General features: G+C 39.5%; 1 protein-coding gene across 3 annotated transcripts; it reads right to left on the minus strand.

Annotated features, from left to right (window-relative positions):
• Positions 1-91: 91 nt before the first annotated feature.
• On the minus strand, positions 92-22,617 carry rnf31 (ring finger protein 31). 3 transcript variants are annotated; one of them, XM_028473715.1, is made up of 24 exons: positions 22,464-22,617; positions 21,015-21,213; positions 20,589-20,735; positions 19,138-19,293; positions 18,853-18,909; positions 16,304-16,496; positions 13,994-14,153; positions 13,409-13,542; positions 12,889-13,061; positions 11,272-11,505; positions 11,039-11,191; positions 10,799-10,957; positions 9,736-9,921; positions 9,458-9,664; positions 7,420-7,593; positions 7,093-7,191; positions 6,115-6,204; positions 5,903-6,017; positions 4,624-4,736; positions 4,405-4,515; positions 4,048-4,096; positions 2,721-2,817; positions 2,467-2,635; positions 93-1,033 (listed from the first exon to the last, which is right to left on the minus strand). In XM_028473715.1, exons 2-24 carry the CDS (start codon positions 21,210-21,212, stop codon positions 983-985), a joined length of 3,225 nt encoding a protein of 1,074 aa, XP_028329516.1. In that variant the 5' UTR covers position 21,213; positions 22,464-22,617; the 3' UTR covers positions 93-982. The 3 variants fall into 3 exon arrangements, with proteins under 3 accessions (XP_028329514.1, XP_028329516.1, XP_028329515.1); XM_028473714.1 differs by having other exon boundaries at positions 94-1,033; positions 11,027-11,191; XM_028473713.1 differs by having other exon boundaries at positions 92-1,033; positions 10,799-11,191.
• Between the last annotated feature and the right edge of the window lie 252 nt (positions 22,618-22,869).

Below are 22,869 nucleotides of genomic sequence, written 5' to 3' on the forward strand. Positions count from 1 at the left end.
TGGACTCTGAAGTTGGACAACTTAAAAAACCATAACTAGGATAGATTGAGTTCCAGTGAAGAAAACGACTCGTGTTGTCATCATTTATTTCCACATGCTGCTTGTTAGCAGTTTTAGCAGATCATCATCATCATCACTACCTGTAACACTCATAAATATTAATACTTTTAACCCTCCTTTGTAAACAGGTCAGTGTTCACTTTGACATGCAGACATTACACACCTAATGTGCAGGAAACCAGCTACTTGTGAGGATGTCATTTACAGTTTATGGATCTCAAGCCTTAATAACAAACACACATGTAGCCATGTTATCTTTATGACATGGAATGATGTCATAATGCTTAGCAATATTTTGAGCAACTGTGAACACTGCAGACTGGGAAGCTGCAGCTCTGCAGATACTCTGACCTTCACAGAGGTTTGTGGTAAGAAGCTTTACACTGGTGCATTTTTCATGCTGTTTCTCTCCGATGTGGAAGATGAAGCTTATATGAAGTTGAAATAAAACAGGGCATAAATGGCACAATTTAGAGTGCAGCAGTTAGGACACATAGGGCTGATCTACTAGGATCTTAAATAAAGGGCGCAAAATCCCTCTCTGCTTAAGGACTTTGGATGTGTTATTTTCTTACCTGCTACAGGGATTATGATAACTTTGATTGCGCATCTTGCATTAACGTATTTGCTTGTTCTCCTCTCAATCTCCAGCACGCCATGGCTGATCCTGCCCATAATGCATATTCATCAGGAGCAAACACGCCAAGTGGATTGTGCTAAATTGCGTGTGCTATATTGCCTGCTTTACTGGTGCAATCCTGATTGCATGGGGTTAGTAGATGCCCTGCAACGTCCTTCAGCGCGCACCTTTAGTGGATCAGCCCCATAGTGTTAGTCTTTGTGTATTGTGAAAGCAGACACACACACACACACACACACACACTGCAGGAGCAGCTGATACGGCCACAGGAGGAAAGTTGGACTATTTCTTGCGAGGCACTTTGTTCCCCAGTGGGACTTCATCCATCAGTTTCTGCAGAAACAAACAGAAGGAGTTCATTTTACCTCCATTATAAATACTACAGCTGGGCAATGGTTACATTCCGCTGAAGGTAGGACTTTGTGTGATTACCTCAAGATTATAATTCATTATCTTCGGTACATTACTTTAAAGTAGTGTTAAACCAGTCAACTACATGCACACACACAGCTCATCCGTTTGAATATCTATGGCTGTTCACCGATATGACATTTAAAAAACCAAAAAAAAACATCAACTACACATTTTCCAGGGCTTTCTCTGGCAGTCTGTGCAGCGGCCGTTTCATATTCTTTCCAAACATGTTGTGTATCTTTCTCTGTGAGGGATAAAGAAACTTAAAGATGAGTCTATATGTTCCACGTATTGCAGACGGTAAATGTGTCGTCTTCCTCTGGGACTGGGAAGGAACTACATACTTGTGACCAGTTCCACATGATTGGTTAGCTTAAAGGTGATATCCAGAGTTTCTGAGAAATCTATGTTTATGTATGATTCTTTTGAAATGCGAAAAAAACACCTAGCTAGTCTTTTACTATGGTCTACTGCCGGTGGTCATTCATATACATTAATGTATATAAGTTCCTCCTTCATCCTATAGACCCCTATACAAATAGACAAGATCGTTGGGTGCGCCCAGCCAATAGGCTTCGACTTGCTGGAGCGAGGACTGTCAATCCAACTGTGCATGGAAACGAGGCTGCGCGACTCAAACAGGTATCACTCTGAGCTGCATAGCGTCAAGGAGGAGCGCTCAGAAACTCCAAAGTTACCCATTCCACGATTGCCAATGTATAAAGCTTCTACTGAAAGACAAAAGAAAAGTCCGGGTACAAAGCTTGTGGATAAACGTCTTCGTGACCGCAACAGAATTTATCTCGGAGCTGCTTTTCAAAGATGGAGGGACTTGCTGCTTTTAGAAGGATTCCGAATGGACCAGGACTTGGCGACATTTCTCGTGGACTGGTGATAAACAATCAAAAGTTATGGTACTCTAACAACGAATGTGTAGCTTTAGTAGTTATGCGACTTTGTTATGTTTTGAAATGCGTGTAGGGGCGTAGCTTCTGGTAGTTTGGCAGATGCAGGGGAGGAAGTAGAGCTGTTGAGGGACATCGAGACGTTCTCTCAGAAACTCCGGATAGCAGCTTTAACACGTGGCTACGCTGGATGAGCTAGGGCCGGTGCTACATTATCAGGTCAACTTATCAATTAAAAACTGTCTCATCAGGCCGATAAAGAAAAGTCATCTGATAAGTTAAAAGACATAATCATCGTGCAAATCTAGTATTTGAAATATATTAAGGTAATAATGTATAATATAAAATAAGTACTTTTAATTGGACTTGCTCTTTGAGTACTGTTTTAATGGAAGTGAAAATCAAAGAGAACGTTGGTAAAAATGACTGAGTGTGACTGGCACACACCTGAAGCAGTCGGCTGAAGTAAGTGAAGGCGTCCTCCTCCTCCTCCCGCCGTGTCTCATCCACCTTGTATCTCCTGCAGGCCAGCAGCAGCTCGGTGGAGTTGTACAGAGGAGCAGGATCCACAGAGTGACTGTTGATCAGACTGACCAGGTACTCTCTGTAATGTTTCCTGAAACACACACCAGTCACAAGCTAACTGCAGCTGTGTGGCTGGAAATGAGCAGCGAGTGAAGCAGGGACGGAAGTCGTCGTACTCGCAGAGTCCAGCGTGTCCAGGCTGAGTCTGAGCTCCACAGGCAGAGTCGGGCTGAGCTCCTCCTTCATCCTTCTGCTCGATCACACCACAGAGGCCTAAGGAACACAGAAACCAAACCTCAGCAATGACAGAGGAGGCCATCCTGGACCACGATGGAAGTAAGCAGGAGTATTCATCTTACATCAATACAGGCTCTTTGAAGCCTCGCCCCCTCAGTGACTGAGAGAGCAGAGCCAGACTGCAGACTTCAGCGGTTTAGTATTGACTACTGTAGATTCCGGGCTATAAAGTGCATCGTTTTATTGGCCTCATTCCAATAATTTAGAAACTTTCCAAGAATAATCAATTGAAAGGCTGCATTGTCACACTACGGGCAGGTAGGTGGGCTGCTGTACTCCTGTTCGCTTTAAATAAGATTTCTCTGTATTCTGATAAGTTTCAACTGATGAGTTTCCTTCTCCACATGAAGTCTCCTTCTGACTGCCCCACGTCTGTATATCAGTCAATCTACAGCTTTTATGGTGACTTTTTACTGGAACCAGACTGATACACCACTCCCTCCGTTCTTACCATGCACTACTGCAAAGCGATCACGCCGAGTCCGGACTCTGAGTCAGAATACAGACGGGAACGCTTCTAAACAAACTAAGTGTTTTATTTGGCAAGTTTATGCTGTTTATTGTTTCTTTCCATTACAAACTGTCTGACTTTTACTGTATCCAGGTTCTGATATCCGCTCCGTCTCTGTTAGGAATTCTTCAAGTTGTAGACTACTGTGTATTCATGCTTTTATTCGCACATGAATACATGCGCGTGACCGCGTCGCTCAAAGTTGAAAAATCAGAACTTTTTAAGCGACTTCAAGCGACAAATTTCTGGTCCTTCACTGTCTGTAGAGCGGAGGCTGCAGCCACTCACTGCTCCCTCATAAAATTAAAGCGCTTAACTCCTTGAAAACCACAGTAACTACTGATCATAACACATTCTGAGTGAACTCATCCTTTAATATCTCCGTAAGATGATCATTTAAACCGTAAAAGCGGAGCAAGAAGGAAAAGTGATCAACCCTCTCTCTCTTTCTCTCTACCCTGTCACCGGCTCAACACACACACACCCACGCATACACACACACATTGTTCGTTGGTGATCGCGTCACTGGAGCAATGAAGTGATGGAGTGACCAAAAAGCACCAATATGTGTAAGCGACACATCAGGGGAGATGGAAGCTACTGCAGCGCTGCGGTCGCGTTCTGTGTGAACGCACCTTAAGCCCTGACAAATGGACGGACAGTGTAGTGAGTAAAACAGAAGAATCAGGCCCAACCTGTCTGTGTTCCAGGAGGAGGTTCAGTGTTGAAGGCCACGCCGTTGTTCTGAGAGCCACAAACAAACAAACACAAAGTTACAATGGGACACAAAACGCAAACAACCGCAGCCCTGAAGGACATATTACTGTATCCATCTTGTCTCATGAGGTCTTTTAGGGGTTTGTCCTGTAAAGTCTCGCCATGTCCCACCTAATTGTGCAGGGTCTTGGGTTTGTCTTGTAAGGTGTAAACCCATCTTGTACCTTCTTATCTTGTCATTTATTGTAAGGTCTCTTAAGCCTAACACTAAATAAAAAGTCAATTTCTGGTGTAATGCTGAAGAAATATTACCGTGTGTGTGGATGTATGTGTACCTGCAGTAAAGCCTGCAGTCTGGAAGGTTCCCAGTCTCTCAGGTAAAACAGGCAGTCTCTGGGATGGTGAGCGTGGAGTCCTGACACGCTGCACTCGTCCACAGCGCAAGTCTGAAATGTATTAATGAATGTGCCAGGACCAGATAGAAGCATAATTAGCAAAGGAACCTTTTGCAACACTTCCAATCCTACGTATAAAGCTTCCTCGTTGATACTCACAGTGTGGAAAGGATTGTTGCAGCCGCTGCAGAACTGGTAGCGACACTGCGAGCAGCAGAAATGCATACAGCCTCCTTTGGACAGAGCGTACTGGAAGCGGCAGTTTGGACAAGCTGCACCACACAGAAAGGAGAAGGTTTCAGTACGCAGACATCACACAAACGGACTCCCACACACCAGGGATTAACAACATTTGGTTTTTCTATGGTTCCATTATTTCTGTTTCTGTAAATACTTTGTGTAAACCACTATTTAATATATGGTACCTGCACCAAATCTAAACTCTTGTTTCCGTGTTGTCACTGACCGCCAGCTCCGGTAGTCGGATTTAGTCTTCTGTGACCAACTAGCCTATACATTTTCAGTTCTTAAACTATTAGTATTAGCCAAACATTAATACTATCAGCGAGTCCCACATACCCGCTACACATGTCTTGTATTTTGCTGTTTTTTCTTCACTAGGCTTGTCAGGTCCAGTCTCGTCTTTTCTAAACTTGTCCTTTCTTGTCTCATTTTGTCCAGTCTTGCATTGACATTTGTTGTCATGTCTTGTCTTATGTTATTTAATCTTGTCTTTTCTAAGGGTGACCATACATCCTGATTTACCCGGACATTTCCACTTTTGATGTCCTGTCTGGGCCGTCCAGTCGGATTTTACAAATCCAAGGAAATTACTGGATTTCCCAGGGATCCTGAACATATCGCGGATGACACACTACTTGAAATGACTGTAACTCCACTAATATTTGCTCTCGTGATAAAATGTACTTACACTTGACTAAATCATTAAAGATGGCGGGTTTTTTTTGTGACAAAATTGTGAGACATGCAGCAGAGAGACAAGTGAGAGGGACTAAAGTCCAAAAATAATTAAAAGATACCAAGTAATGGTGGATTTAATTTGAAAAACACCAACAGAAGGACCCTCCTGGATAATACAGTAAAACCTCCATAGAGGTCTAAAGAGGGATTTGAAAAAAAGGAAGAATGGGAGAAGGAATTTAGCTCATAGGAAGTTTCTTACCATATAAGTTCTTGTCTTTTAAAGTCTCTTCCTATCTTGTTTTATGCTGTTCGGTCATGTACTGTAAGTTATTGTCCTATATTTTAATGACTTGACCAGTCTTGTTTTGTTTTGAAAGTTCTTGTTTCTCTTGTAAGGGCTTATTATCTTATCTTGTTTTGTTCTGTCTTCTAAGGTCTTGTCCTGTCTTGTAAGGGTTTGTGCTTAGAAATAATTAAGGTGTAAAAAAGCTTTAATGATTCTGAGTGCGCTCACTGATGCCGTTGTCTCGGAGGTATCCGGCCAGGCCTTGCCGCTGATATTCTGGATCGTTCTCCCTCTTCCAAGACTGGAACTGATCACAGGACAGTCCAGCGTGCTGAGACTCCCACTGTGGAGACAAAACCAGTGTGTCCATTCTACCACGAAATGACAGAAACATTGTTCATATGTGAGTTAAAATAAGCTCCGGGTGTATCTGTACTTACAGGTTTTTTACACTGAGCACAGAAACTGTTTCGACACTGAAAACATGTAACTTTCAGCTGGTCTCCATCATAGATGAAGCCGTATGAACACTGAGAAGGACAGAAGAAGAACGTCAGAGCTTTGAATGGTTGTGTATTCATTCTTGTGCTGTGCAGGTGTTGTGTGGAACGCTGTCTCTGCTGCTTTCTTCGCTGTGCCTAATTTCCTTCAAAATAAAATAATGCTTTGTTCAGTCCTGTCTACTACTGTCTTTCAAGGTCAAGTCATCAAGTCTTTTGAAGTCTTGTCCTTTGTTGGAAGCCCTTGTTCTGTCTTGAAAAGTCTTTCAAGGTCAAATAAGATCTTGTCTTGTCTTTTAACGTATTATTAGGTCCTGTCGAATCATGTCTTATCGTGTCTTGTAAGTTTTTCATTGTATAATATATTTTTCAAGTCTTTTAAATTGTTCTTTCCTGTCTTTACTGATTTTGTCCTGTCATGTAAGGACTTGTCTTGTCCTGTCTTGACGTTTAGGTTCTTGTCCTATCATTGAAGGTATTATCCAGTTCTTATTCAGTCTTGTAATGCCTTTGAACATCTTGTCGATATTAAATAGGTTTGTCTTGACTTTTAACGTTTGGTCATATAGGTCGTACCCTGTCCTGTCTTGTAAGGCCTTATAAAATGTTGTCCTACCGTCAAAGGTCTTTTAAGCTCTTGTCTTGTCTTTCCTTATCGAATGAGACAAAGATTTCTCTGTCCTTGCTACAGACGGAACTTCCAAGATCTTAGCCTTTTAATGTAATTACTTGAATTAGAACATTTTGAAATCTAGCCTTTTAAAAACATAAGGAGGTAATGCAATTGGACTTTGTCAAGATGATAAATCCGTCTTTCCGTCTCTCTACTGTCTGTCTTCCTCTGCAGCTTTATCTGATCTTAAAGGAGTGAGTGTGGGCAGTGAGATGGATTCATCTTTGCATGATTATTTAACTCACGTGACAACACCAGAGGAACTTTGGGTCTTTGATTAAAGCTTGTTCTGTCAGCTTTTTGTGAAAGAGCTCGTACACTTCAGGTTCCAAACACTCTCTCAGCTAAAGAATAAAACACAGTGTGAATGATGGCTGTAAGTTAATAAGTGCTTTATGTTTAACATATCAATGAACACAGAAAACTGTATCAAGACCTGAAACCAAAGCTGTCATCCATAATGTCCCTGGGTTCTTGTACAGTTTTAGAAGAAAGTTTTATTTAAGCCTATGTAACACAGTGGTTGGTCAGGTAATGTTTTGTCTGCAGTCACCTGCTCAGCTCAGGCCTACCTGGATGTCCAGGGTGGAGAAGTAGCTGTTGAGGTGTTCGGGGTCGTTAATGTCCGGCTCCCAGCAGACGGGACAAACCATGTCTCTGATGTGTTTGTCCCTCACAGCGATGGTGAAATGCTGCTGGAAGCAACCGCAGCACACCGAGCACTGACAGGAGGTCAAAGACTGCATCTGAGGAAGGAGATCATCACACTTTAAACACATCTTCTTTAAGCACTTATAGGGTCCTGTCTTACAAAGTCCTGTTCTGTCTTGTTTGTACACATTTTAAGGGTATTTTAATGTTCTGTCCAGTCCTCTATGTTTTTTAAGGTTCCCTGTCTTGTAAGTTATTTTAGGGCAGGGGTGTCAAACTCATTTTAGTTCAAGGGCCAAATATAGTCCAGTTCGATCAGAGGTGGCCCAAAGACAGGAAAACAAACAATTTCTATGGGGCGCCAATTTTAAAGTTGCAAATGCTAAAATAAACAGCAGCTATTTGCAAAATTTTGCAACAATGCATGTTTGAATTTTTTAATGGTACATTTGACCAGATTTACAGCAATATTTGTAAAAAATTGTGATTTTTTTTTTCTTGTAAAAATATAATGTCAATGTTAAATATAAATGTTAAATCTAAATGTCACGGATGAAACTAAATATCTAGCTAATATGCAAATTCACCGGAATTACCAAAATAAAAGCTCATTGACGTTAACAATTAATGTGCCCAAGTTTGAACTTCCAGTTATAAATTAGACATAATCTATGAAAGGCATCAACAATATCTAAGCAAAAAGTGACTTAAATGTCATAATTTACAAATTTTTATTTAATTTGGGGAGATTTTGTGGAATGGTTTGAGAAAAATTGCAGGATTTTGGAATAACATAGTTTTTTCATCCCATCTCTTAAAGCTGCAGTTTGCAGAATCCTCTCTCCACTCTGTTTTGAAACCAAAACTTAACCTCCCTTATCGGTGTCTTTTTTAATGCTTTTAGCAACTTTTTTCTCAGTATAGACTAGTGACAAGTGTATTGACTTTATCTTGTGTTACTGGAGATTTTTCTGGAGTTTTAGAGACTCAAACATGAATGCAAGTATCACTCTGTAGTTACTGTCCTGAGCAGCGGTTGCTGCTGTCGGCTCGTCCCTGCCAGAGAGCTCACACAGGGGGCTGTGGTCCCAGCTGACTGCCGCTCTCTGAGTGGACTGATAACAGCACTCTTCATCCAGATTATAAAATTAATTCACCTTGAATAAGCTTCTCTTGGTTTACATCCCGTCTGTTCTCACTCTCTCTGACAGCAATGTGTGTGTGGTGCGGACCCTGCGCTTTTTACGGAGGTCCGCGAGGACGCAAAGCGAATGCGATTCGTTCCTCCTCAGTGTTTGTGGCTTTAGTTTACACTGTTGTTTCTCCACCTCGGTCTGACTTTTTCCTCTTGATTCGCTGTGTAACTGTTGTGTCTAACGCTGTTATGGAGACTTCTGCTTGGACGTTCGTCATTTCACTTTTACTACCGAGGGTACTTGAACGGGTCTGACTTCAGATGAGCAGCCAATAGTAATGCCAAAAGCAGCTCATGGAAAAGTTACATATTGTCCCTTTAAGTTCTTGTCCTGTCTTTAAGGTCTTACCCTCTCTTGCAAGGTATCCTATTCTGTCTTGTAAGTTCCTGTCTTGCCCTTTTAGAGTCTTGTTCTGTCTCATTGTGAATTCAAAGGACAGGGCCAGATTTCTAAACAAAGAACTTAACATTTACTAACAATCACTTAAAAATTACCCAGTCACATTGTCTTCAAAGGTCTTGTTCTGTCTTTTATGGTTTTGTCCTGTGCTCTAAAGTCTTCAAAATATGGTCACTTAAGCATTTTTCTAGATTTGGGTCCTGTCTTGTTATTTAAAGTTATGGTGGTACTTACTCTATACAGTAAGTGTTTGTCCTGCTCGCCCATGGCTTTTTGCACATACATGACAAACTGTGCATGGCCTGTATAAAAAATGAAGCTGCTTTACTGAAAATACATCAGACTGCATGTGTGTCATCTGTACCTTGCTGTGAGGGAAGACGGACAGGCAGATTGGACAATCTTTAGCCAGAACTCTCTTGATGAACTCTCTATCGTGTGACTCGCGAACAGCCTGCACTACGTCTTCCAGGGCGTAGGGAGCACTGTGCTCCAGAAGTAATGAGAGCGCCAGTTCGCAGCGGCCCCAGCTGGGAAGATCGTAAACGGCGAGGAGGCGTCGACAGATGCGCTGGAAGAAAAAAGCGAGACATACAGTACATTATTATCTTTTTTGGTATTGTTGGGTGTGGGGTCGTTCACCTGCTTGTCAGGGTGATGGATGTCCACCGGTGGCTCGGGCTTGTCACTCCAAATGCGCTTGTGAAAAGGCTCCAGTAGGGGGCGCTGCAGCAGAGCCAGCGCGCCTCTAATGTCTCCGCCGCTTTGTCGCAGAGCCTCATGGCAGTCAGAGTCATTGGTGAAGCCCAGTGCGAACAGATCCTTCACCTGGAGAGAAGTTCACAGGAGAAAGCACGTGAGGAGGAAGAACAGAGTCTTATTGGGCCAATCAGCATGCTGTGTGTGTATGTGTGTGTGTGCTGAAAGCAGGGTGTGATCTGATGCACACGGTCAGCAAAACCACTGAAACATTCTGAAACAGTTCAAATGTGTCCTCTCGTCTTTGTCTTGCATCTTTAGGAGGAAGATGCTGACCTTTGATCCCACTGAGTTGGTGTTACAGTTCAACTGGTGATCAGGAAGTCAGCAGGCTGGGGTAATATCTATCTATAACTGACAGGTCTTGAGAAATACTAACGCTATCCTGGATTGTTTTAATCATCCACTTGAAAAAGAATTTGAGCTTTTGCCCTCGAGTCGTTGTTTTAGGGCTCCTATGAGGAGGACTAAAAGACTTTAGGCCTCTTTCATCCCCAGTGTAATCTATTTACAATTAGGTTGCTCCTGTTTTTCATGCACTATTGTTGCTCATTTGCATATCCATACATTGCACTTTTGAATTGGCTTGGTAGTAATTTTCTATTTTTGATATGAGCTCTGAACTAAACTTTAGTTAGTTATTTTGTGTATGTGTTTTTTTTCTAATATTGTGTTTTGTGTTTTTATATTTTCTGCTGACAATGTCATTGTGTACGTTGTCTTATGTGTTCCCCTGCTGCAAAAGTAATTTCCCTTCACGGGACAATAAAGAGATTCTGATTCTGATGTCATCTTGTGTGTTTTCATGGTATTGTGACGGAATAAGCAGTTCGGATTACTGTAAACACTGAGTGACAGCATCAAAGTCAGTGATACACCAAACAGATTCCTTTAGGATATTCTGCTCTTTCTACCGCCATTGGTTTTGTTCTGTAGAAAGTGGTACCTTGCCAAGTCGGTCCCTCAGAGCCTGTTTGGCGGCTCGCTCAGTGTCGCCCCCTGTTGCCAGCCATGCCTGCTTAGCCTCTGCTCTGGACAGCTGCACCGCCACATCCGCTCCTCGAGGCTCCTTCCCAGTGTCTTCATCAGGAGGGTCACATAACTCCTTCAGAGCAGGACAGAGCGTTTGACACACATGCACATACACACAGACCCTGACTGTGCGGTCTCTGACCACACACACAACCTGAGGTGAGGAGGTTGCCGCCAGCGCTCTGATCTGGTCGAGCCGTGCTGGGAGTTGTGTTTTTAACCACTTGCAGGGCAGAACGCCGTCGTCTCCCGCCGCTCTCATGCTGGTGTAAACTTCTTCTGGACTCACTCCTTTCTTCTCTCCATCCTAAAACCAAAACATCAAGAACATCGAGAGCAGCTTGACTGCACACACTGTTATAATCAGTGATGATGAAGACGACTTGCCCTGATGAGATGGATCAGCCTCAAGCCTTCCTCCTTCATCATCCTCTGCCTCCAAACGTCCACATCGTCAGGAGACGGGTCTTTGGGTTTGACAGGAAGAGCCGGGACACGTCTGACTGGCGATGGTGGGCGGAGCTTCACGGGTAAAGGGGCGGGCTCAGGACGAGCCAGATCACACATCTCACACACTGTAGCAGGAGAGTAATTCAGGTAGGTGCAGAACTGACACACCCACTAAGAGAGAGAGAGGAAAAGACACACAATCAGCATTTTCACAGTCGGGAAATGCGCATGTGTGACCTGGGGGGGTCATAGGTCGAGAGGGATAAAAACATTAACAAGCTCGTTCACTCTGTTGATATTTCCAACCTAACAGTGTTTGTAATTTTATTCCAGAGATCTTTAGTGTTTATATTATTAATATTACACATATTCAGACTCGAGGAGGTGTCCAGGGTTTTCCACTGATGCCGATTTCGCCCGATCCGAGCACTTTTAAAAACCGATGGGAGCAGCTCAGCAGCAGTATTGAAGCAAGGAAGTCCCCTGTTACACCTGGTGTTAGAAAACTGGGTCTCCAGCGGGTGGAATTTGGACTCTACCTGGGAATGATGCACATATCTGAGCACTTTAGTAAAACCGATGTGAGAAGCCGTATCAAAGCGACAGACCTCCTCTGCTTTTACACTCCTGTATTTTATGAATTTATTTTGTTTTGACTTTTGTAGTTATTTTAACAATTGTAAAGTGTCTTTGAGTTTTGAAAAGTGCCTCTAAATGAAATGTATTATTATTATTATTATTATTGATGAGACAAGCAAGATTTTCGAGTGTTAAAAGGACAGTATCAGTTCTCACTTTGAAAAGGTAAATTTACGAGGTCCACCATTCACTAACCAGGTCCGTGATTATTTTTTTATTAAGCTATTATTTTAATTCAATTTACAAATTTGAAGGAAGTGCACAAGATGGACACTAAACAGGTGGATATGTGAAACAGCACTGTTTAGCTGATTGGTCACTGTTGAAAAAGCTTGTGTGCAGCATTAGCTTTAGCAGCTAACTCGGCATTTCCACCATGGAGACCAATACCACGTTTCTGCAATATTTGTTTCAAAGAATCAATTCTTCAATGAGGAAAAAATTATATAAATCTCTGTCAGACTCACTGTTTTTACGCCGTCAACTATGGCCAGTTTATCCCTCTTGACCTTTGACCTCATGGGCGAGAACTGAACGAGAGCGAGATTTCTGAGAGTGTGTACTTTACAAAGGCACAAATAGACAACACAAACATACCAAATGACAATATCTACACAAAATGACTACAGAAACAAAAAAATAGACCACAAAAATAGAAAAAATGAAAAGAACAAATACACAGATAACAGAAATACACAAAACAACAAGGAAAAGCACACACAATGAAACAAAAATACACAAAAAACTCACAAAATGGCAACAAAAACAAACATGAAAACAAAGACTCCAAAAATGACATGAACACACAAAATCAAAACACAATACACAAAAAAAGACTGAAAACAAAAAGGAACAAAATGAAGAAATCAATGAATTAAATGAAAATAACCTCCCCACACACACACACACACACACCTGGCTGTCAGGGTCTCCTGGCATGCCCAGCACTGGGGCAGGGGGCCGTGGGGGGGTGATGGTGGAGTGTGACGGGGTCACCGGTGGTCGCGTGGCCAAACGAGGTCGTTCACAGACTTCACAGAGAACACTGCTCGCTGCGTTCAGTACAGTGCAGCTCTTACACTGCCAATCTGAGGACACACACACACACACACACACACACACACACACACACACACACACACGTTTATGTTATTTGTGCAACAATAAGCAGCAATTTAGATTTCATATTCATGTATTTCTTATGTTGTGCTTATTTTATAAATTTGAGTAATTTCAGTTTCTCAGAGCATTTTGGTGCATTTTTTTTTTCATCTTTGATCTTTAAAACCTGTGCAGTTCAGTCATAGTTCAATTCAGCAAAAAGCAGTTATTGGATTCTGCAGCTTTCCTGGAGGAACAGCAGGACACTTAAGAGTCTCATGTTTTCATGCAGTTTAAAGTCCAAAGGTTAAAAAAATGAGAAGCAGAGACGGACCAGAGTTCAGGCCGGGCTGAGATTCATCGGATTTGGAAATGAATGAATCCAGACGAGGACGATCGCACTCATCACAGAGAACATCCTGAGCGGAGTTCACTTTAGTGCAGTGAAAGCAACACCAGGTGGAAGCACTGAAACAGGAGAGAGAACAGGAAAGAGCCTTTTGTGCGTTCGTTGTGTCTCAGTTTGACTGGTGATCGAAGTGATGCTTTAATGTTGTCACCACTTATTCAACACAACATAATAAAAACACACTTCAGATGACTGCTATGCATTTATTTAAACTTTTTACAACATCTGTCCTTAGAACCAGTCACAGGATAACATGTTTACCAGAGTGCTCAATGCAATGACAGCTCATCATTTCCCTGCTTCTAAAGACTCAGGAGAACGATGAGTTCACACATTTGACCTGTTGTGGGATGATTCACAGTTTTGTTGACCATGTGCATCAGATCACGTTGTAAGAGCAGAACAAGCTGTCATCAACAGAGCACCTTTCAAAATAAGACACACCTTTAAACTGCAGAGTTCTAAATGACGGATACTGTGAGACGCTGGTTTAATGTCTGCGTCGCTGACCTGTGAGCGCTCTTCTCCCTTAGTGACGCGGACGCCGTGCGACGATGGTTGGATCTCTCGGGGTAGGAGTGGTAGAGTCGGTCACATTCTGAGCAGAAACCCAGCTGACAGTTCATGCAGTCTGCAGAGATCCTGAATATCCCACAGATGGAGCAGTTGTCTGGAAACAACAGGATACCTGTTATATACAGGGCCGGCCTTCCCGACAGGCAACACAGGCGGCCGCCTAGGGCACCATCGACTGGAGTGGTGCCAAATTGCACCCCCCCCAATTATTATAATTTTTTTATAATGAGAATTTTAAAAAGTATAATTATTCCCTTCTAAATGTGGACAGCAAGATTCTAGCCAAGATACTGGCACATCGGTTAGAATTTATTCTTCCTTCTATTATTTCTGATGACCAAACAGGGTTCATCAAAAATCGCCACTATTTTTTCAATATACGACGCCTATTTAATATCATCTATGACCCCACTCCATCCAAAATCCCAGAGATAGTTTTATCCTTGGATGCTGAAAAAGCTTTTGACAGGGTGGAATTCGGCTTTGGCTCCAAATTTATTTCATGGATAAAAGTGTTATACTCCTCTCCAACAGCTGCTGTACATACGAACAATAATCTGTCTGCCTATTTTCCACTGTTACGTGGCACCAGACAGGGATGTCCACTATCGCCCCTATTATTCTCTGTAGCAGTTGAACCACTAGCTGTTGCACTACGTGGTAGAGCTGATATGAAGGGGATATGACGAAATGGTTCGGAACATAGGATATCCCTTTACGCTGATGATATACTTTTATTCTTGTCTGAACCCATGACTGGCTTACCGATCATACTGAACACGTTGGGAGAATTTGGCAAAATATCAGGGTTCAAAGTTAATTTACAAAAGGTATAATTAACGTGAAACACACCCTTTACAATCACTGTATATGTTTTCTCTTAACTGAATATTATTATTAAAAATCTGTAACTTTACCTGCTAATCTTCTGCCCATATTTAGATTTATTTTAATTCTTGTTCTATTCTATCTAATTCTATTGTGTTCTTTGGTTTTAAGATTTGTGTTACTGACTAGTAAAACCAAACTCAAACTTTTCTATCTTATTTTAACTTCTGATAGCACTGTTTTGCATTGCTTTTGGATTTTGCACCAGTGTTGTTATTGTTCTCTCGAGACATTTGCACAATAGCTGTAGGTGTTATATTGTATTATAGTGCGTTATCTTAAGTTTTTAAATAGGTTGTATTGTTTTTCAATGGTTTTTTGTTGTGTCGCAGAATTGCAATGTTTTGTCTTGATATTTATAATAAATAATAATGTGTACACACTGTGTATAGACTTGAATTTTTATTTTTTTAATCTATCGTTAATCATTCATGGCAGGGCTAAAACTAATCCATTGGTTTGTGACAATTGACCAGGTCACTCTTGTAAAAGAGGTTTTAAATCTCATGGGTTTTTTTACCTGGTTAAATAAATGATATTAATTGAATGAATGAATGAATGAATGAATGAATACAGTGTTTCTTGACTGTCAGAATGTCCCAGGACGATAAACACTCATCTATATTAGCTGATGTTCTTGGCCACTTCATCCACTATGATCTGATCTTACTTCTTTTTTTAAATTACATTTTACACACATTTTTTTGCACAAAATGATATTTTTCATCTTTCTCTTCACTTTTCTGAGTGTTGCTACTTATCTTACCTTGCATTATGACTTATCTTTTACCCCTTTTTTTGCTGCCTATAGGTTTTATTTCTATGTTTATTGCTGATTAGGTTACTGCTTTTATTTGTTTAAAAGTTTGTATAAAAAGAGTGTGTTTAAATCCGCTTTCTCCACTTTCCTGCCGTTATCCAAACAATGGGCTCTAGAGCGCCTCCTTCTGGCTCTTTTCAGTGGATATTCAGTGTCAGGTATTCAATCAGATCCTTTTTTAGGAATTTTCCTGTTGTACAAAATCAACAGAAACAAGAAAATGTGAATGTTTTCTACACCTTAATTTTGTTGAAGTGACGTTATACCTTAAATATAAAAGAGAACTCGTGCCAAATGGTAATGAACCAAAATAAATCACCTCACTAAAGAGTACGAGGGGACAGGAGGAAATAAACAACCTCAGCACATTTATAATGCTACAAAAACTCTATGGAGTTTGGTTTAATCAATCCAAACCCAGTCTCGGGAACCAGTATGAAGACAGTGAATAAACCAGTGGCCATCGCAGCTGAAGGAAGGTTTTACCAGCAACTGAACCACACAGGTCTCCTGAGCGGTGAACGTTATGTGCTGACCTGAGTTGGTCTTAGAGGAGACGGGGTTGGACTTCACAGCAGGAGTGCGACTGGACAGAGAGCGGCCCTGAGCGCTCTCCTTTGAGGGGCGATGCTGCAGGGGGAACCCTAAAGACTTGGTCTGACTGACCGAATGAGCTGAAGTGGAAGGAAAGGAGTCGACGATGATGGCGTCGGTGTTGAGACCGACGTCCTGCAAAAGAAGAAGACAACAAGAAGCTCATTGGACATAAACCATTAAAATCCCTTCATAAAAATGGTCTAAAGATGAACAGAAAATATAGTTCACAGCACAGAAGTTGGCTTCACTTTCATTTATAGTTTATAATACAATTATAATATTCATTTATACATTTTTACTTAAATCCTGTTTTGCTCATTTGTTTTAAACTTACCTGCCCTCCATGGACCCCCACAACACAATGTTTCAGGGGGAAAAGGAGAGTAATAGGAGTACGTAGAGCTGTGTTTTAATTTGCGCATTAGTAAGAAAAAAACATGCATAGTTGTAGTCGATTGGTTAAACCAAACTGTTACAATACAAATAGTTCAAATTAAATCATTTGATAGGTTAAAGTTCAAATATCAAGAAATAAATATGTTAAATTGAACATTTTTTAAATTTTGTTATTATACGAACTAACCCATAAACGTACCAATACTGATTTCCAAGTACCGGGTATTGGTACTGTATCGGTTCAAATGTGAAAAGTACCCATCCCTAGTGATCGTGGTTGCTTGCCACTGATTTTAAGGACAGATGTAGTAAAAACTAAATAAATGCATAGTTGTCATCTGAAGAGTGATTTTTTTTTTTATTTGTAGTGTCATGAACAAGTGGTTTAGATTAATGCAATTCAATTACCTTGATTAAATACAAAGATTAAGCTAAACTAATTCATCTAATTACACAAAACGCAAATTTTATTGAATATTTATTATAAATGTTGAAATTAAGAAAAAAGATAGTTTTGAAATCATGGATAAACTGTTCAGACTGAAAAATTACAATAATAATATTAATATTAATAATGATGGATATAAAATGTTACATTTAAAAAAAAAAAAATCAAAATGTGCCAAAAATACATTAAGTATTAAAATATAAATATTTAGAGGTGAGGTCAACACCACCTTGTCACTGAGCATTTGTTGGTGTTACCTAACAACTAGTGATCATGTTATGTTCTGACTGATCATAAGGGCAAATATAAACACTTAAAGAATGTATATCTGTCATCTGAAGAGTGTTTTTAATGTAAACCCTGAGTGACAGCATTAACAATCACAAGAGTGGTATTCCATAAAGCGGGTTATGTTCAAACTCTGAGTATGTTCAGGCTCAAATGAGGGAAACTCTGAGTATCTCATTCCTAAACGCGAGGTATGTTCTTCTCTGAGTATGTTACCATAGCAACATTGTCCGTGAACTAAACCTGGTCTCTGGCAGGTTTTATCAAAGAAACCCTGGGTTTCTACCTGGCTCCGCCCACCTGAACACCGTTTCTGAACACTTTAATGAACCTTAAGACTCTTGTCTGAAACACATTAGTAACATGACACATTAGTAACATCACACACCACAGACATGCTCACATCACTACTAATGTTGTGTTGCTTTATGTTTTTTTTTGTTTGTGATAATGGTAGTTTTCTTTATAACATTGTGGATTCAGATCATTAAGTGAAAGTCACTGAGAGGTTGATCTGCATTAAAACATCTACTGACGTCTGTAGTAAAGTTCTCTGGATACAAACCTGTGGATAATATAAACGAGGAAATGATATATAGGCTCGATTATTGTTTTATATTGTTATGCAGTTAAATCTGTAGATCACACATCTTTGAAGATATGATGGCGCAGTGAGTTGTGATGCTACTCTTGGAAGCGTTGGGTTGCAGGTTCACTTCCTGCTTCAGTGATTTTTTATTTAATTTTTTTAGGACGTTGAGATGACTCTGGCGTTAATATTACATTAAAAATCAATATAAATGATGAGATATGAAGCAGCAGTAACTGTCTTTATATCCAGTGTAACAGGAGGACTCTACGCAGCCATCCTATGCTTCTGACACATTTTATTCAAATTATTCACCGCTCGTCACGTCACTGAAGCAATAAAGTGATGAAGCGAACAAAAAGTGTGACTAATTTCGGGTGATTTAAGCCACTATAGTCACTGAAGACTGAACACACCTTTAGAACAGGCTCATATTCCTCAAACACTGACTTATTTCACCCATTACGGTGAATGAATCACTATTTTCCGTTTGGTTGCCATGGCAGTTTGAGTATTCTCTGATCCATTGATGATGGCTTTTTATCGCGCGCGTGCACGTCAGTAACCCAAGATACATGCCAGCTGTAATAGAATCAGATACCCAGAGTTTCCCATCGCGGGGTATGTTGACCCAGAGTTTATGGATAGACTCAGAGTTGGTTAACCCTCCTTTATGGAATACCCCTCAGTTAATACACCAACAGCTGAAGGTTCTGGTGAGGTTTGTACAGATCTTCTTGTACCATGATGTTGATGATGAGTCGTACCTTGTGTCTCAGTGTTGGGATGATCCTCTCGTAGAATTCAGGATGAGGATGAGCTTCCTGTGAATAAAACCAGTGGAGACACAGAGTTTTGGATGTGCCTGACAGGTTTTAGTGTTTATTCATCACAACATTTTCTCCCCATTAAAACATCACCAGTTCAATCCAACACATTGATTTTCCATATTGTTCCTGTTGTGACTATGAGTTCAGATTTACTGGGTTTTCTTCTTTATCGTGTTATCTTGTGACTGGTTTCTTAACACACACACACTTAAAAACACGCACCTTAATGAGCATTTCCAGCTCCATCCTTAAACTCATCACTTCCAGCGTTACCGCGGCGACTCGGCCAACATCAGGGTCCATGATGTCATCAGGGAAACTCAGCCCGTCTGCCAGCTGATTGGAGTAACCATAGAGACAGAGCACTGCTCGCCCTCCCTGAGAGGAGGAGAAGAAGAAGAAAAAGGTTCATTACAGGTACAGACAAATACAGACTTTTTGTTAGGGGGGTTTGCTTTATGTTGTTTATTGATCTATGTCAGTGGTACGCTTTCTCAACTTTTTCAATAATCAATGTGACCCTGATGTGTTTGTGTAATAGACAAGCTTATTCACACATAATCAATAACAAACATTGTGTACATTAATAAACAATAATAAACATAGTTTGTTTACATGTAAACAATGACGAATATAGTTTGTGAACAATAACAAATGTAGTTTGTATAGATGTAAACAATAACAAATGTAGTTTGTATAGATGTAAACAATAATGAATGTAGTTTGTATAGATGTAAACAATAACAATCTTAGTTTGTATAGATGTAAACAATAACAAATGTAGTTTGTATAGATGTAAACAATAATGAATGTAGTTTGTATAGATGTAAACAATAACAAATGTAGTTTGTATAGATGTAAACAATAACAAATGTAGTTTGTATAGATGTAAACAATAATGAATGTAGTTTGTATAGATGTAAACAATAACAATCTTAGTTTGTATAGATGTAAACAATAACAAATGTAGTTTGTATAGATGTAAACAATAATTAATGTAGTTTGTATAGATGTAAACAATAACAAATGTAGTTGTATAGATGTAAACAATAATTAATGTAGTTTGTATAGATGTAAACAATAATGAATGTAGTTTGTATAGATGTAAACAATAACAATCATAGTTTGTATAGATGTAAACAATAACAAATGTAGTTTGTATAGATGTAAACAATAATGAATGTAGTTTGTATAGATGTAAACAACAAATGTAGTTGTATATATGTAAACAATAACAAATGTAGTTTGTATAAATGTAAACAATAACAAATGTAGTTTGTATAGATGTAAACAATAATTAATGTAGTTTGTATAGATGTAAACAATAACAAATGTAGTTTGTATAGATGTAAACAATAATTAATGTAGTTTGTATAGATGTAAACAATAACAAATGTAGTTGTATAGATGTAAACAATAATTAATGTAGTTTGTATAGATGTAAACAATAATGAATGTAGTTTGTATAGATGTAAACAATAACAATCATAGTTTGTATAGATGTAAACAATAACAAATGTAGTTTGTATAGATGTAAACAATAATTAATGTAGTTTGTATAGATGTAAACAATAACAAATGTAGTTTGTATAGATGTAAACAATAACAAATGTAGTTTGTATATATATAAACAATAACAACAATGATAAACCATTTTTATTTGTTTATTTTACCTGGATGGCATCCACAGTGGCTCTGAACACTGGGTTGTTGTGTTTGACGGTTCTCCAGTATTTGGGTCTGTTGGGGTTTGTCAGGTTACAGCCGTACTTCTCCAGGATGTTCAGAGCGGTGGAGAGATGCTGCAGAGAGGCCAGCGTCTACAACACAACAACATTCACACTTATACAAACAACAACCCTAATGACTGCTCAGCAGATCAGGTCTAAGGTTCTAATCAGTACGGAACCCTCAGACTCAACCGTCACCAGTTAAAATCATCACCAGTTGACTTTAAACATTACTTAAGGCACTCATCCTCAGGTTCCAGCAGGTTAACACATTTTGGATGGAGGTGATGCAGTTCCTAAAGTGAAGAATGCACACACCCAAGCACGCACGCACGCACACGCACACACACACACACACAGGACTGTCACCTCCTTTCGGTTGTTTCCAAAGCTGTTTTCCTTCACCATGGTCTCGGCAGCGACGTGGCAATATTTGGAGCACGGTGGCAGAGGAAGGTTGGCCATGGCCGTCACCCCGGCTCGCACCTCCGACACTCGGCCTCCAGAGTACAGACACACCTCGGCTCGACCGCGCACATCCTGCAGCTGCTCAGACAGCGACAGCATCCTGAACCACAGGAGGTTTACCAAACAATGACCATTTAGGATAGATAAGGTAAGGTAACACAGATCAAATTAAGCATAAATGTAAGTTATATATAAGGTTAATGTTGAAGAACAACTTCAGGAGTAAAGTCAAACATAATTCAGTTTTAAAACAGGCATAAAGGAATTATTTATAGTGCAGGAATGAATAAGGGCTTTAATAATCACCAGTTGTTTTTGTGTTTGTTTTCAGTTTTGAGTAATACTGATTAGCTAGAGACTATTTATCAATATATACCAGTAGATTGTTTGTATAATGATATATTGGTAATTGTATTATTAATTGTACTTTAAAAAACTAAATGTGTAATAGGTAAAGGGGCAGGAATAAATAAGTTTACACTTCTTGCTACTCTTTTTCACACATGGAATTGAGACATTTCAATCAATGGTCTATTACTGCTGGTAATTATTCATTTTTGAAACTATTGTTCTGTTATCGTGTTCGAAATATAGTTCTAGATATTACCTCAGCAGACAGTCAATTTGTTTGTGTTGTTTTACGTGAACTTATAAAGATAACAAAATAAAGATATTCATTTTGTCATGAAAACGTGGGTCATAAGCAACAACAATTAAATGAAAAACTTATATTTCTATGTTAAAGATAACTTTATCATGTGCCAACTTTTCACACTTCTAATAATATGTGGCATATAAATTTGGGAGAAAGCACAGGATTGCAAAAATGTCCTTGATGACAAAATATTATTGCTATACACCTTATTTATACATTAATAATTAATAGCTATAACATATTAGATAAAGTATGAATATCATCTTTATTCATGTTTTATGTTTCAAATATGTGAATTTGCATTGCTGCCTAAATTGTTTTCTGAGATGCACTGTAACATGATTTTTTTATTTTAAAAAAGCACCATAAACTCTTTTTTTAATCTAAGCTCTAAAATGCACTTAGTTTATTAAATATAATATTCAATTGTAATTAAATAATAAGTTTAAAATACTCTTCTGTTAAATTTTATAAATATGAGAAACAGTAATGTCTCCTTTGATTTTAAAAATAAAGCGAAAAAGGCATTTTTTTTTTTCTTCCAGCAGATACCGCAGCACATCTTCATAATAATAAAAAACCCTACAGAGACATTCAGGAGCTGAAAATGCAATGGTTAATATTATGTCTAATGCTGTAGGTGTGGCAGTAATATTCATCTGTCTGTAGTCTATGTGTAACAGACGGCGGCTCACCACGAAGTTTGTCCTCAGAGCTGACGATTTAAAGGCCGAATCAGTCAAAAACACGTCCGTTTCTCCAAAAACCAATGAAATATGATAGATTATGAGAGGAAATATTGGTTTCAGTGAAAGCAAAACACACCGATAATCCTTTTTCTCTGATAGAATTCAGCGTTAAAAACTGCAGCGCCCTCTGCTGGAGAGGAGGATTATTGTCCGCTGTATGTCATCGGTTCATTTAATTTAATCCTATTTTAATTTTAGTTTTTATAAGCAAATAACGATAAATGAAAAAAAGACGACGAAACAAAACTATTTTTATAATCTCTTACCACAGTCAAGATGAGGAAAATGTTCTTGTATTTTAAATATAATATTAATTCAGTTTCTTGATTTGAACAGCTTTTCTCTGATGGGG

This window comes from Gouania willdenowi, chromosome 17 (assembly GCF_900634775.1).
Source record: "Gouania willdenowi chromosome 17, fGouWil2.1, whole genome shotgun sequence".
NCBI lineage: Eukaryota > Metazoa > Chordata > Actinopteri > Blenniiformes > Gobiesocidae > Gouania > Gouania willdenowi.

Excerpts from the sequence above, each read along its gene's own strand:
- rnf31 (XM_028473713.1), bottom strand. The coding sequence starts at position 21,212 with ATGCTGTCGCTGTCTGAGCAGCTGCAGGATGTGCGCGGTCGAGCCGAG. Across the intron at positions 20,736-21,014 it reads TTGGAAACAACCGAAAGGAG|ACGCTGGCCTCTCTGCAGCA; the intron begins GTGACAGTCCTG and ends GTTGTGTTGTAG. Across the intron at positions 7,594-9,457 it reads CCGTCTTCCCTCACAGCAAG|ATGCAGTCTTTGACCTCCTG; the intron begins GTACAGATGACA and ends CTCCTTCCTCAG.